General features: G+C 56.1%; 1 protein-coding gene and 2 pseudogenes across 1 annotated transcript; 1 reads left to right on the forward strand and 2 right to left on the reverse strand.

The window, feature by feature from the left end:
- LOC131570213 (uncharacterized) overlaps positions 1 to 15,381 on the reverse strand; it is a 1,483,036-nt pseudogene that overhangs the window by 1,405,366 nt on the left and 62,289 nt on the right.
- The window catches only part of LOC131570235 (zinc finger protein 271-like), a 558,758-nt pseudogene that overhangs the window by 527,060 nt on the left and 16,317 nt on the right, over positions 1 to 15,381 (forward strand).
- FLOT1 (flotillin 1) lies at positions 248 to 14,721 on the reverse strand. The gene is made up of 12 exons (XM_058822615.1): positions 14,552 to 14,721; positions 13,771 to 13,846; positions 13,596 to 13,686; positions 11,937 to 12,080; positions 10,640 to 10,759; positions 9,962 to 10,057; positions 8,943 to 9,095; positions 7,568 to 7,749; positions 6,892 to 6,937; positions 3,366 to 3,503; positions 2,096 to 2,251; positions 248 to 848 (listed from the first exon to the last, which is right to left on the reverse strand). The coding sequence occupies exons 1-12, from the start codon at positions 14,592 to 14,594 to the stop codon at positions 759 to 761; spliced, it is 1,335 nt and encodes a 444-aa protein (XP_058678598.1). The 5' UTR covers positions 14,595 to 14,721; the 3' UTR covers positions 248 to 758.

Consider the following 15,381-nt stretch of genomic DNA (forward strand, 5'->3'; position numbering starts at 1 on the left):
ACATTGGGAGGATTGTGGCACCTTGGGGACACATTTGGGACATGACGAAAGGGAGGGTGGTGGTACATGAGTGACGCTTTGGGGACACAGTGGCACTCTGGGGGCACTGCAGCGGTGGTAGCACTTAAAAGACACAGGACACTGCTGTGGTGGCACCTTGGGGACACTTTATTGACATAGTGACACTGGGGGTACTGGCAATTTCGGGACACAGGGTGGTGGCACCATAGGGACATTTATTGACCTAGCACGGCAGTGGTGGCACTCTAGGGACACAGGACATAGGGGTGGTGGCACTGTGGGGACACTTAGAGAACGTGCGGACATTCAGGGGTGGCACTTGTGGGACACCACAGGGGGTGGTGGCACCTTGGGGACATTTCAGGGACATGATGACATTTGGGCATGGCACTTAAGGGACAAAGTGACACCGGAGGGTGGTGGCACTTCTGGGACAGCTAGGAGACAAGGTGGCACGTTGGGACAGTGGCACCACAGGGACACTTGGGGGACATGATGACGTTTGGGGACATGCTGACACTGCAGCAGTGGCACTTTGGGGACATGCAAGGCATGGTGGCACTCTGGGGACAAAGGGACTTGGGGGCCGGTGGCATCTTGGTGGCCTCAGGAGCCACCGGTGGCACTTTAAGGACGCAGTGGCATCAGGGGCTGGTGGCACTTGGGTGGCACTTTAGGGACACAGCAGGGTCCCAGTGGCTCTGGGGGAAGGGGTGGCACTTGGGGACACATTGGTGTCACTGGGGGGTGGCACTCAGGGACACTTTGGGGGAATTTTGAGACGTTTCAGTGGCTCCGGTGCCACCCTCAGCTTCCGTCGGGGTCACCTGAGGGGAGAAGGGGGGACAGGGGGCACCTGGGGGTGTCACCTCTTCCCAGGGGCCCCAAAATTCTTCCAAATAAAACCCAAAAATCACCTGGGACCCCCAAACCTGTCCAGGAGCCCGCAAAATCCCCCCAAATTTACCCCAAAATCCAAATGGGACCCCCAAACCTCACCTGGGACCCCAAAATCCTCTCAGGGTTCCCCAGACTCACGGGGGACCTCCAAAATCCATCAGGGACCCCCCAGAATCCCCCTGGGCTCCCAGATCCCCCAAATTCACCCTAAAACCCACCTGGGAACCCCAAAATATACCCCAAATCTCACCTGGGACTTCTCCAAACCCCATCTGGGACTCCTTAAACCCATCCAGGATCCCCCAAAATTCCCAAATATCCATCTGGGACCCCCCAAAATCCACTCAGAGACCCCGGGTTCCACCTAGGACCCCCTAAATCCCTCAAATTCACCCCAAATTCCATCTGGGACCCCCAGATTTCTTCCAGGATTCCCCAAATTCACCTGGGACCCCCAAACCCCATGCAGGACCACCCAAAATTCCCCAAATTCACCCTAAAATCCATCTGGGACCCCACTCAAATTTCTCCAGGACCCCCCAAATTCCCCTCAAACCTCATCTGGCACCACTAAAGTCTACCTGGGACCCCAAAATCCTCCCAGGATTCCCCAGACTCACCTGGGACGTCCAAACCCCATCCAGGACCATCCAAAATCCCCCAAAATCATCCCAAAATTCACTTGGGCTGCTCCAAACTCCACCTGGGACCCCCAAATTCACCCCCAAAGCCCCTGAATCCTCTGAGTTCACCTGGGAGCCCCAAAACACCCCTGGGACCCCAAAACCCCCCAAATCCCCCTGAAGCTCAGCTGGGACACCCCAAATTCCCCCTGGGACCCCCAAATTCCCCTAAAGCTCAGCTGGGAGCCCAAAATCCCTCCTGGGACCCCACAAAATCTGCCATATCTCCCCCTGGAACTACCCAAATTCCCCCTGGGACCCCAAAATTCCCCGAATTCCCCTAGAGCTCACTGGGGAGCCCCAAAACCCCCTCAGGACCCCAAAATCTCCCAAATCCCCCTAAAGCTCACCTGGGAGCCCAAAATCCCTCCTGGCACCCCCCAAAATCCCCCACATATCCACCCAGGACCCCCCAAATTCCCCCTGGCACCCCCCAAAATCCCCCAAATCCTCTCTGGGACCCCAAAATTCGCCAAATTCCCCCATCTCACCTGGGAGCCCCTGGCCAGTGCCCCCACGGCCCCCGGCAGCCGCGTGACCAAGTCCAGGATTTCCGAGGGGATTTTGGCCACCCCGACGGCCCCGGAGCCGCCCACGAGCGTCACCCGGCGCGTCCCCAGCAGCGGCTGCGCCACCGCCTCGGCCACCTGCCCCAAACAGATCCCAAAATCAGCTCCAAAATCAGCTCTGAACAGGATCCCAAAATCAGCCCCAAAATTGTCCCCAAATTGGGCATCCCAAAATCAGCCACAAACTGGGGTCCTCAAATCAGCCCAACAGCAGGAATCCCAAAATCAGCCCCAAATCAGGGATCCCCAAAATCAGTGTCAAACCAGAATCCCCAAATCAGCTCCAAACCTGATCCCAGGGATCCCCAAATCAGGGATTCTCAAATCAGCCCCAAACCAGGAATCCTAAAATCAGCCCCAAAATTGGCCCTGAAACCGGGGATCCTGAAACCTGGCATCCCAAATCAGCCCCAAAATTGGCCCCAAGTCAGGGATCCCCTAATCAGCCCCAAACTGGGAATCTCTAAATCAGCCCCAAATTTGGGATCCCCAAGTAAGCCCCAAAACCAGCCCCAAATCAGGGATCCCCAAATCAACCCCAAAATTGGCCCCAAATTTGGGATCCCAAAATCAGTGATCCCAAAATCAGGCCCCAAATCAGGGATCCCAAAAGCAGCCCCAGATCAGCCCCAAATCAAGGATCCCAAAATCATCCCCAAACCAGGAATCCTAAAATCAGCCCCAAAATGAGCCCTGAAATTTGCCCCAAATCGGGGATTCTGAAATCAGGAATCCCAAAATCAGGGATCCCAAATCAGCCCTGAAATTGGCCCCAAATGAGGGATTCCAAAATCAGGGATCCCACATGAGCCCCAAACCTGGGATCCTAAAACCAGCACCAAAATCAGCACCAAATTGGGGATCCCCACATCAGCCCCAAAATCAGCCCCAAATCAGGGATCCCCAAATCCACCCCAAAACAGAGATCCCCAAAATCAGGGATCCCAAAATCAGCAACAATCCTGGGTTCCTCAAATTCCTGTCCCCAATTCAGGTATTCCCAAAATCAATCCCAAAATCAGGGATCCCCAGGTGTCCTCAAAACATGTCCAAAGTGTCCCCAAAACACCCTCAAAATGTCCTGAGGTGTCCGCAAAATGTCCCCAAAATATCCCCAAGCATCCTTAAAGTAACATCCCCAGAACATCCCCAAAACTTCCCCACTGTCCCCAGATGTCCCCAGTGTCCCCACCTGGGGCAGCCTCTGCAGCACCAGATCCACCACAGCCGCGTCCTGGAACTGCCCAAAGGCCTCGGCCTTGGCTGCAGCCGCCGCAGCCTCAGCGCGGGCACGAGAGGCCACGGCCGCGGCACGGGCAGCGCCTGTCACCTGTGGGGACATGAAACAGGGTTGGGGACACCAAAATAGGGACAGAACCCCCAAAAACGTGATCAGGAACCTGACACGGGATTGGGAACCTAGGCACAGGCACGAGAGGCCACGGCCGCGGCACGGGCAGCGCCTGTCACCTGTGGGGACACCAATGGGGTTGGGGACATGTAAAACGGGATTGGGGACATTGGAAATGGGATTGGGAACGCAGGCATGGACATGAGAGGCCACAGCCACAGCATGGGCAGAGCCTGTCACCTGCGGGGACACCAAAATGGGATTGGGGACACCAAAATGAGACTCGGGACACCAAAATGGCATTGGGGATATGGGAAATGGGATTGGGGACATTGGAAATGGGAACCCAGGAATGGGCACAAGAGGCCGCGGCATGGGCAGTGCCTGTCACCTGCAGGGACACAACATGGGATTGGGGACACCAAAATAGACACAGAACCCCCAAAAACATGATCAGGAACCTGACATGGGATTGGGAACCCAGGCACAGGCACGAGAGGCCACAGCTGCAGCATGGGCAGCGCCTGTCACCTGCAGGACCATGAATGGGGTTGGGGACACCAAAATGAGACTGGGGATGTGGGAAATGGGACTGGAAACCCAGGCACGGGCACGAGACGCCACGGCACAGGCAGCGCCCATCACCTGCGGGGACACAAAATGGGGTTGGGGACACTAAAATGGGATCTGGGGACATGGACACAGGGTTGGGGACATCAGAAATGACACTGGGGACATGGGAAATGGGACTGGGAACCCAAAACGGCATTGGGACCTCAAGCATGGGCATGAGAGGGCACGGCCATGGCATGGGCAGTGCCCATCAGCTGTGGGGACACAACATGGGACTGGAGACACCAAAATGGGACTGGGGATTTTGGAAATGGGATTAAGGACATTGACACGGGACTGGGGACACGAAATGGGGACAGAACCCCCCAAAATGGGATCAGAGACACAACACAGGATTAGAGACATCAAAATGGGTTTGGGGACATGGGAAATGGGATTAGGGACACCAAAATGGGATTGGGAGCCCAGGCATGGGCATGAGAGGCCACAGCTGCAGCACAAGCAGCACCTGTCACCTGTGGGGACATGGACATGGGATTGGGGACATGGGAAATGGGACTGGGGACATGGGAAATGGGATTGAGAACCCAGGCATGGGTATGAGAGGTCATGGCTGCGGCCCGTCACCTGCAGGGACACTAGTAGGGGTTGGGGACACCAAAACGGGACTGGGGACATGGATACAGGGTTGAGGACATCAGAAATGGGATTGGGGACATGGACACAGGACTGGAAACTCAGAGGCATGAGAGGCCATGGCCACAGCACAGGCAGCACCCGTCACCTGCAGGGACACAATAGGGGACTGGGACATTGGAAATGGGATTGAGGACACCAACACGAGACTGGGGACACGAAATGGGGACAGAACCCCCAAAAATGGGATCAGGGACACAACACAGGATTAGGGACACCAAAATGGGATTGGGGACATTGGAAATGGGATTGGGAAACCCGACACGAGCATGAGAGACGACAGCCGCGGCGCAGATACCACCTGTCACCTGCAAGGACACCAACATGGGATTGGGGACACCAAAATGGGATTGGGGATGTTGGAAATGGGATTGGGATCATGGGAAATGGGATTGGGAACATGGGAATGGGCACGAGAGGCCACGCCATGGCATGGGCAGCACCTGACACCTGCAGGGACACCAAAATGGGATTGCAGACACCAAAATGGGACTGGGGACATGAACATGGGGTTGGGGACATGGGAAATGGGATTGGGAACCCAAAAAGGATTGGGAACCCAGGCATGGACATGAGAGGCCACAGCTGTGGCATGGGCAGCGCCCATCACCTGCGGGGACACAACATGGGATTGGGGACATTGGAAATGGGATTTGGGACAAGGACACAGGACTGGGGACACGAAATGGGGACAGAACCCCCAAAAACAGAATCAGGGACACAACATGGGATTGGGGACACCAAAATGGGTTTGGGGACATGGGAAATGAGATTGGGGACATGGGAAATGGGATTGGAAACATGGACATGAGGATGGGGACATCAGAAATGGGATTAGGAACCCAAAACGGGATTGGGAACCCAGTCATGGGCATGAGAGGCCATGGCACAGACAGCACCCGTCACCTGTGGGGACATGAAACAGGGTTGGGGACACCAAAATGGGACTGGGGACACCAAAAAAGGATTGGAGACATGGGAAGTGGGACTGGGAACCCAAAGTGGGATTGGGAACCCAGGCATGGATATGAGAGGCCATGGCGTGGGCAGCGCCCATCACCTGTGGGGACATGAATGGGGTTGGGGACACCAAAATGGGACTGGGGACATAGACATGGGGTCAGAGAGCTCAGAAATGGGGCTGGGAACCCAAAATCAGGATCGGGGACCCGAAATGGCATTGGGGAAATCAGAAATGGGATTGGGGATATGAAACGGGACTGGGGACATTGGAAATGGGATCAGGGACCCAAAGGGGATCACGGTCATCGACACGGGATCGGGGACCCAGAATAGAGACAGAACTCCCAAAAAACGGGATCAGGAACCCAAAAATGGGGGCAGAGCCCCAGGAACGGGATCGGAAACCCCAAAACAGGATTGCGACTCAAAACACGATCGGGGACATTGGAAATGGGATTGGGAACACAGGAATGGGATCAGTGACACAAAATGGGATTGGGGACCCAAAATGGGATGGGGGCCCCTAAACAGGATTGGGGAGCCAAATGGGATTGGGGACACCAAGACGGGATCGAGCACCCAAAATAGGATAGGAGACCCAAAACAGTATCAGGGACAGGAAACGGGATTTGGGACCCTAAATGGGATCAGGAACCCAACACGAGATCAGAGACTCAAAATGAGCCAGGGACCCAGGAACAGGATCAGGAACCCAGGAATGGGATCAGGGCCCAAAAGGGGATCGGGGACACCAGCAGGGAATCAGGGACCCAAAACGGGACTGGAGACCTGAAACAGGATCGGGGACCCAGGAACAGGACAATGGAAATGGGATCAGGGATACCAACACCGGATCAGAGTAATGAAACAGGATTGGGGACCTGAAACAGCATTGGGGACCTGGGAAATGGGATTGAGAACCCCAAAAATGGGATTGAGAACCCCAAAACATGATCAGGACCCCCTGAAATTCTGGGAGAGCCAAAATTTCCCAGAGAACCCAAAAATTCCCAGATTTGGGGCCACAAAATCCAACTGGGACCACCAAAATTCCCTCAGGACCCCCTAAATCTCACCTGTGACTCCCAAACCTCACCTGGGACCCCCCAAATTCCCCTGGGACCCCCAGACTCACCTTGAGGGTCTCGGCCTCAGCCTCTGCCTGCAGCAGCACCTGCGTCCTGTAGGGGGCGCAAAGTCAGGGGGCGGGACTGCTCTCAAAGGGGCAATGCTGCTCTTAAAGGGGCAATGGTGCAATATGAGAGGGCTCAACAGTGAGGTGTGGTTTGTTTGAAGGGGCATGGCTTATCTTAAAAAGGGCAATGGGACCTAAAAGGGCAGTGACAGCAACCAAGAGGGGGCAACATGTATCTTAAACGGGTTATGGCTACAGACTGATGGGGTCCTCCAAGGTGTGATGGTGACTGACTGGGATGAGGCGTGGCTTCTCTCTCAAGGGGCATGGCTCACTTAAAAGTGCCACGGCTTTTCAAAGGTGGTGGGACCCACCACTGTGAAAGTGTGGCTTCTCCTTGAAGGGGCAATCCTTGTCTTAAAAGGGTAATGGATGGGACACCTTAAACTGCCACTGGGCCTACTCTGGGTGAGGGTGTGGTTCCTCCTTAAAGGGGCAATGACTCCACCCAAACCGGTGGGACCCACCACAATGAGGGTGTTGCTTCTTAAAAGGGCAACACTTCTCTTAAAAGGGCAACAGGTGGAACTCCCCAGAACACCATCACACCAGAGCAGAGGAGGGCATGGCTCGTCCCCAGAGAGGCGTGGCCACCCATAAAGGGGCGGTGTCTCACCGCTGTGCCTCGGCCAGCCGCTCCAGCCGGTAGCGCTCGGCCTCGGCCGGTTTGCGCACAGTGGCCTCGAGCTCCTGGCGGCGCCGCCCGACCTCCTGCTCCTGCAGCTGCACCCGCTGCGCCCGCTCCACCAGCGCCACCTCCCCGCGCTGCGCCGCGATGGCCTGCTGGGAACGGGCTGCCTGTGGGGGACAGGGGGACAGGACACAAATCCATCAGGGGAGGGACATGGGTGAGACAGAGTAGAAATTCTCCAGAGCGGAAATCCATTTTGATTTAGGTGAAACGTACATCTTTGAGTTGGTCTGTAGTTTGAAAACATTGCTGTTTAGCCTGACTGTAAAAGCCTAGGCTCAGAGAAACTGCTTCAGTGAAGGACAGAGATAAGGAGGGTAGACAGAGAGTGATAAAGAGAGACAGAGACTGCTGTGAGAGCAGGTCAACCTGACCTAGGAATTCTTTCTGATAAAGAAGAACTAGCAGCAAATGTCACGCGAAATTCGTAAAAATGAATATGTATGAACCTTTTGTGAAATTGTATGCACATGTATTTCAGAGGGGGATAAAAAAGGACCTGAAGTCCCCAGAGGTATGCATCTTTTAAGGAGAGCAATCTCCACATGCATTCGCCACTGTAATAAACATACCAGCTTTACAACTTTCACAAAGTTGTGGAGTTTTGTTTATCTCTGCAAAACACGGTGACACAAGGGACAGGTTACTAACCCATCCAGGGAGGGACACGGGAACAGGTGACACAGGGACCCAGGGACAGGGGACAGCTCACAAACCCATCAAGGGAGGGACATGGGGGACAGGTGACACAGGGACCCAGGGATGGGGGCACAGCAGACACGGGTATGGGGGACAGGTCACAAATCCATCAGGGATGGACAAGGGGGACAGATGACACCAGGCGGGGTGGGCAGGTATCTCTAGGGGGAGCTCAGGCAGCCTGGGGGCATCCTCAGGTGACCCAAGAGACCCAAATTTGGGGGGAAATCCCAGCATTTGGAGGTTCCAGGTGTTCTGGAAGTTTCCAGGTCTCCAGGTGAGCTCCCAGCCTCCATTCCAGCCCCCCCAGGTGTTTTGTTACCTATCTCCAGATGTGTGAGTTACCTGTAACTGAAATACCAGCTAGGCCATGACTTCCCAAGTGTTACCTGTCCCATGTGTGATATCTGTTACAGGTTTTTTACCTGTCCCAGGTGATTTTGTTACTTGTTCCAGGTGTTTTACCTGTCCCAGCTGTGTTATCTATCCCAGGTGAGTTTGCTACCTGTCCCAAGTGAGTTAACTACCTGCCCCAGCTGTGTTCCCTGTCCCAGCTGTGTTCCCTGCCCCAGCTGTGTCCCGTGTCCAGGTGTGTCCTCACCTGCAGCTGGAAGGCCAGCTCAGCCGTGGCCCTGCGGGCGCTGACGGCTCCATCGCACTCAGCCTGGGCCACCTGGAAGTCGCGTTGGGCTCGCGCCGTGGCCTCCTCGCTCAGCAGCTGCGCTGACACCTGCTCCTGCCGTGCCCGCGCCTCCTGCGGGGACAGCAGCACTGGGAGGGACTGGGAGGGGCTGGGATGGACGGAGATGGACTGGGATAGGACTGGGAGGGAATTGGAAGGGACTGGGAGTGAACTGGGAGGAACTAGGACGGACTGAAATGGGACTGGAAGGGAATTAGAAAAGACTGGGAGGGACTAGGATAGACTAGGAGGGTACTGGAAGGGACTGGGATGGACTAGAATGGACTGGGAGGAAACTGGAAGGGGCTGTGAGGGAACTGGGAGGGACTGAGATGGACTGGGTGGGACTGGGAGGGAACTGGGATGGACCGGAAGGGGATGGAAGGGGCTGGGATGGACTGGGAGGAACTGGGGAATGGGGTACTGGGAACACTGGGTGCACAAGGGGTGTTAGGGCAGTTTGGAGAATGGGGGTACTGGAAAAGACTGGGAGGAACTGGAATGGGACTAGAAAAGCTCTGGGAGCACTGGGAGGGACTGGGGTACTGAGGATACTGGGAAGAGCTGGACAAGAACTCGGAGGTGCTGGAGTGGGATTAGTGGGGTACTGGGAGAGTACTGGGAACGCTGGGGGTACTGAGGCAGTTTGGGGAAGGGGGTACTGGGGGCACTGGGAGGGACTGGGACAGACTGGAATGGAACATGAAGGGCACTGGGAGGGCACTGGAAAGGCACTGGAGCATTGGGAGGACACTGGGGATTGGGGTACTGGGGCTATCAGGGGTACTGGGAGCACTGGGATGAACTGGGGGCCACAGGGAGAGCACTGGGAGTACTGGGGATACTGGGGGGTCACTGACAGGAAGGTAACCCAGCTGCCCCCAGGTGTGTCTCCAGGTGTGCCCCCAATGTCCCCAAGTGTCCCTGGTGTCACTCACGCGGATCCCAGCATCGCGTTTGGCCTCAGCCTCTCCCACGCGGGCGTCGCGCTGCACCTGCGCCGTGCGGCCCTTCCCGAGGGAGCGCAGGTAATCCTGCACGGGGACACACATGTCATACCTGTGTCACCTCCCTGTCAGCTGCCTCACACCTGTGTTGCAACTGTGTCACCTCCTTGTCACCTATGTCACACCTGTGTCATCCCTGGACCTGCGCTGTGCAGCCCTTCCCAAGGGAGAGCAGGTAATCCTGCATGGGGACACACCTGTCACACCTGTGTCACCTCCCTGATACACCCGTGTCACCTCTGTCACTTGTGTCAGACCTTTGTCACATCTGTGTCACCTGTCACACCTGTGTCACCCCGTCCCCCCAGACACATCCCAGGTGTGTCCCAGGCATCCCAGGTGTCCCAGCTGTGCCCAGGTGTGTCCCAGCTGTCCCCATCTTGTCTCTGGGCATCTCCAAGTGTGTCCCAAGTGTGTCCTGGGTGTTTTGGTTGTGTCCCAAGTGTGTCCCAAGTATGCCCAGGTATCTCCAGCTGCCCCCCAGGTCTGTCCCAGGTATGTGCCAGCTGTCCCCAGATGTCTCCAGGTGTATCCAAGGTGTATCTTGGCTGTCCCCAGCTGTGCCCAGGTGTGTCCCCAGCTGTCCCCAGCCATGCCCAGGTGTGTCACCTGCTCGTCGTGCACATCCTTGAGGGTGTAGCTGACCACGGAGATGCCCATGTTCACCAGGTCAGATGAGGCCACGCGGAAAACCTGATCCGAGAACTTCTGCCGGTCCTTGTAGATCTCCTGGGTGGGGCCGGGGCGGGGATTAGTGGGGCGGGGCTCAAATGGGGGTGGGGCTTGGCTGGGGAGGGCCTGAGAGTGGGGTTTAAGTTGGGAAGGGCTCAGTGGGGTGGGGCTAAAAGGGGCAAGTTTAGTAGGGTGGGGCTCAAATTAGGCACAGCTCAGCAGAGTGGGGCTCAAAGGGGCGGGGCTTAAAGAAGTGAGGCTCAAGTAGGTGGAGCTTAGCAGGGTGGGGCTTAGCAGACGATCAAACTGAGCAATGTTTAGCAGGGTGGGACTCAAATAGCATGGGACATTGTGGGGCAGGGCTTAGCAGGGTGGGGCCCAAGAGGTGGACTTTAAATTGGGCAGGGCTTACTGGGATGGGACTTTGTGGGGCAGGGAGGAAAAAAGGAAGGGTTAGCAAAGAAATGCACAGAGTTGGTGGGCGTGGTTTATCCAGGGGGCATGGCTTGAGACAAATGGGTGGTGCTAAGTAGGGGAGGTGATGTCCTGGGGCTGTGTCTTTGATCTCAGGAGCGTTCTGGGGGTGTGGCTTAAGCAGAAAGAGGTCAGGCTTAAGGTGGGATGTGGCTTGAGCAAAGTGGGCGTGACCTAAATTGAGGGGCGGGGCCACAATTAAGGCAGGAGCATGACTTGATGCAGGGGGCATGCCTTGAGTCACGGGGTGGAGTCTGGTGGGTGTGGCTTTGAAATAGGGTGGGGCTTATACTGGGGCAGGGTCAAGAAGGGAGGCAGGGCTTAGGGTAGGGGTGAGGCAGGAGCCAGCACGGCTTTAGAGGGAAGGAGCATCTTGTGCTGGTGGGCGGGGCTTTAGCAAAAAGGTGACATATTGTGAGTGTGACTTCACCAGTGCGGTGGCCTGCCCCAGGGTTGCGGCTTTTCAAGGGGTAAAGTTTATGGATCAAATGGGGGAGAAGTCCCTAAAGGGCCACATTCCACCCCAAAGCTGTGGGATCTCACCCAGTGGGGGATAGTAACCTGTCCCTGAGGGGGTGTGTTTGTCCAGGTGGGCATGGCCACATCAAGGGCGTGGCTTCTGAGATCTGAGATTTCTTAAAGGGGGAACGTCCCATCCCTAGTAGGGGGCTGGGGGGCATTGGTTGGATTCCAAATGAGTGTGGCTGTCCTGGGAGGGGCGTGGCTTACACAAAGAGGGCGTGGCTCCCCCCAGCCCCACCTCCACGGTCATGTGGGCCATGATGGCACGTTGGTGACCCTCCAGCGTCTCCAGGGCAATCTGGCCAATCTCGCTCTCCGACTTGCCCAGGAACATCTGGCAGGCAGCTGCGAGCATCTCCTTGTTCTGCCCCTGGATCTTCACCTGTGGGGGGGCTGGCATCATCTGGGGACCCCCCCAGGTATACCTAGGACCTCCCAAAATTGGTGTGGCCCCTTTAAGGACTAGGTGTGGCATTGTCCTTTCAAGAGGCTGCTTGCTTGACAGGATGGGGACCACCAGGACAGTGTCCTTTTATGAAGTCTCATCATCTTGGAAGAGGTTTGGGGTCTCCACGACCCCCAGCCCGTTTCTGGGAGGTCTTACTCCTCTTAAAGGGGTCCCCACCAACAAAAAATTCTTTTAAGGGAGGTCAAGACCCTCCAGTGGGATTTCGGAGTCCCTACCACCCCAAGCCCCTCAAGAATTGGACCTTGACCCCTTTAAGAAAGGTTTAGGGAGGCTGCCCCATCACAAACCTTTTTGGTTTTTAACGTTTTTATAGGGGGTTTAAAGGGAATTTAAACATTTTTAGAAGTTTTTAATGGGTTTTTTTAAAGGGTTTTTAAAGGATTTTTAAAGAGTTCTTCCTCCTCTTAAGGAATTTTTGGGTCCCCACCACTCCAAGCCTCTTTTAAGGAGGATTCCCCCTCCCATCCCAGGGGTCTGGGGATCCCCAAAACTTCGAGCTCCTTTCAAGGGATTGCTCACCCCTAAATGCCCTTTTTAGGACCGTTTTTAACGCCTACAAATGCTTCCGAAGGGCCCCACCACTCCAAACCCCCTTTATAGGGCTCCTCCCCTCCCCCGCGGTGTTTTGCTCTTCCCGCTACCATCGCCGCTTTAAGAACGCGCTTAGGTAGGCCCCACCACAACCTCACTTAAAAGGGCAACGCCACCCAGGTTGGTTCGGACAGGGGAGCCCCGGGGGAGATTTTGGGGGGTCCCGGGGGCAATTTGGAGACCCCGGAGCATTTCTGGGAGGTTCCAAGGAGATTTCGGGGGTTCAGAGTGCGGTTTTAGGGGCATCCGCGGGGATATTTGGGGTTTCTGGGGGGATTTGGGGGGTCCCGGGGGAATTTTGGGAGGTCCAGAGGAGAATTTTGTGGAATCCTAAAGAGATTTTTGGGGGGGTTCTGAATGGGGGTTTTGCGGTTCCAGTGGGGTGTCGGGGTCCGGGGAGGTTTGGGGGTACCGAGGGGCATTCTGGAGATCCCGGGGATGATTTAGGTGGGTCCTGAGTGTATTTTTGGTGGTTCTGATGGAGGATTTTTGGGAATCTAGGAGGGGATTTTAAGGGGATTTTTGGGGTTTTGATGGGAGATTTCTTAGGGGGTTGTGGGAGTCCAGGAGGGGATTTTTGGGGCTTCAGAGGGGGAATTTTCAGGGGCCAAGGAGGGGATTTTTAGGGTATTTTTGGTAGTCCAGGAGGGAAGTTTTGGGGGATTTTTAGGGGATTTTTGGCAGTTTGATGGGGGATTTTGGGATGTCCAGGAGAAGATTTTTGCAGCGATTTTTTTTTTTTTTTTGTGTTTTGGGGCTGTTTTGGGATATTTGGGGGGCGATTTTTGGGGTATTTTGGGGGTATTTTCAGAGTGGTTTTGGGTGTTCCGGGTGTACCTGTGCGATGCCGGTGACGGAGATGGGCACCCCGTGGCGAGTGTAAACCTTCTCACTGCGCACGGGCAGCGTCAGCGTGTTCAGGGAGATCCTGGGGGGGCCGGGGGGTCACAACAAATCTCTGAGGATCCCCTCCCCCCTCGAACCCCAAAAAACCCCCCGGGCCCCTTCTCACCGCTGGATCTGCTGCAGGCACGGGATCACCAACACCCGGCCCCCGGCCACCATCACCGGGGGGCTGCGGCAGAAACCTGGGGGGGCACCGAGAGCTGGGGGACCCCGAAACCCCGGGGGGACCCCAAAACCCCGGGGGGACACCGGGACACCCTCGGGAATCCCCGGGAGGGGTTTGGGGGGGGTCCCAGAAGGGGTTTGGGGGTGGCTGGGTGGGTCAGGGGGGACCCCAGAGGTTTTGAAGGGGGGAATTTGGGGGACAAAATTGGGGGATAATTTGGGAGGGGTTGCCAGGAGTCCTTGGGGGCGAAGTGGATGGGGGGGACCCTTAGAGAGGGGTTTGGGGAGTGTCTGGAGGGGTTTGGGGGAGTTGGGAGGGGTCCAAGGAGTCCCAGGGTGGGTTTGGGGGTCTGGGGCGGGTTCCCAGGAGTTTTGGGGATAATTCTGGAGGTACTTTGGAGAGTTTTGGGGGGATTTTGCAGGTTCCCAGGAGATTTTGAGGGGAGAGATTCTGGGGGTTCCCGGGAGGTTTTGGGGAATTCCAGGAGTTCCCAGGAGATTGAAGGGCGGGGGCGGGGGTCCTGGAAGCGTTTTGGGGGGAATTCGGGGGGTTCCCGGGAGTTTTGCACCAATTTTGGAGCTCCACGGAAATTCTGGGGGGATTCTGGGTTTTCCTGGAAGTTTTTGGGGAATTCGGAGGGTTCCCGGGAAATTCTGAGGGGATTTGAGGGTTCCCGGGAGTTCTGAGGGATCCCAGGAGCCCCCGGGCCCCCCGAACTCACCCGACACCACCATGGCCTCGTTGGGGCCGCAGGTGAAGAACATCGCGGCGGGGAGGGCCGGGGATCGATGGGGATCAATGGGGATCGATGGGAATCAATGGGGATCGGTCGGGATCGATCGGAGCCGACCGGGATCAATCGCGATCCGCGACCGCCGCCCCGATCCCAGCAGGCCCCGCGCTCGCCACTTCCGCATTAACGCGGTGACGTCACCGAACACGCGGTTTCCCATTGGCTACCAAGGCCGGGAAGGAGAAATCTGTTCTGCCTGGCAACCTGTGACGTCTCTGATTTCCCTGCGCTCCATTGGCTGCGCAGTGCTCAGATTTCCGGATTTTCCATGGGAAATGAACAATTTCAGCTCGGGATGAACCTGGAGCTGAGGGCAGTGACGGGGTCTGGGGAGCTCCAGACCATGGCCGGGTCGTGGTCAGCACATGTTCATCTCATGGTCAGCTCATGGTCATCCCAGGGTCAACTCATGGCCATAATCGTATTACGGTCATCTCACAGCCATGGTCGTGTCATGGTCAGAATCATCTCAAGGCGACGGTCATGTCATGGTGATGGTCATCTCCTGATCACCATCGTCTCATGCTCATGGTCATCTCATGGTCAGGATCACATGATGGTCATGGTCGTGTCACGGTCATCTCTTGCTCACAGTGATCACATGCTCACAGTCATGTCATGGTCATCTCAGAGTCATGGTCATGGTCATCTCATTTTTACCTCATGGTCAGCTCACAGACACAATCACATCATGGTCATCTTACATCTGTGGTTGTGTCGTGGTCATGGTTATGTTATGGTTATGGTTATGGTTAACT

Source organism: Ammospiza caudacuta, chromosome 33 (genome assembly GCF_027887145.1).
Source record: "Ammospiza caudacuta isolate bAmmCau1 chromosome 33, bAmmCau1.pri, whole genome shotgun sequence".
NCBI lineage: Eukaryota > Metazoa > Chordata > Aves > Passeriformes > Passerellidae > Ammospiza > Ammospiza caudacuta.

What these genes read in the sequence shown, in the direction of transcription:
- FLOT1 (XM_058822615.1), bottom strand. Translation starts at nt 14,594, where the DNA reads ATGTTCTTCACCTGCGGCCCCAACGAGGCCATGGTGGTGTCGG. An exon ending in TGGCCCACATGACCGTGGAG is followed by an intron (nt 10,760 to 11,936) that starts GTGGGGCTGGGG and finishes GGCCCCACCCAG; the next exon opens with GAGATCTACAAGGACCGGCA. An exon ending in AACGCGATGCTGGGATCCGC is followed by an intron (nt 9,096 to 9,961) that starts GTGAGTGACACC and finishes CTGTCCCCGCAG; the next exon opens with GAGGCGCGGGCACGGCAGGA.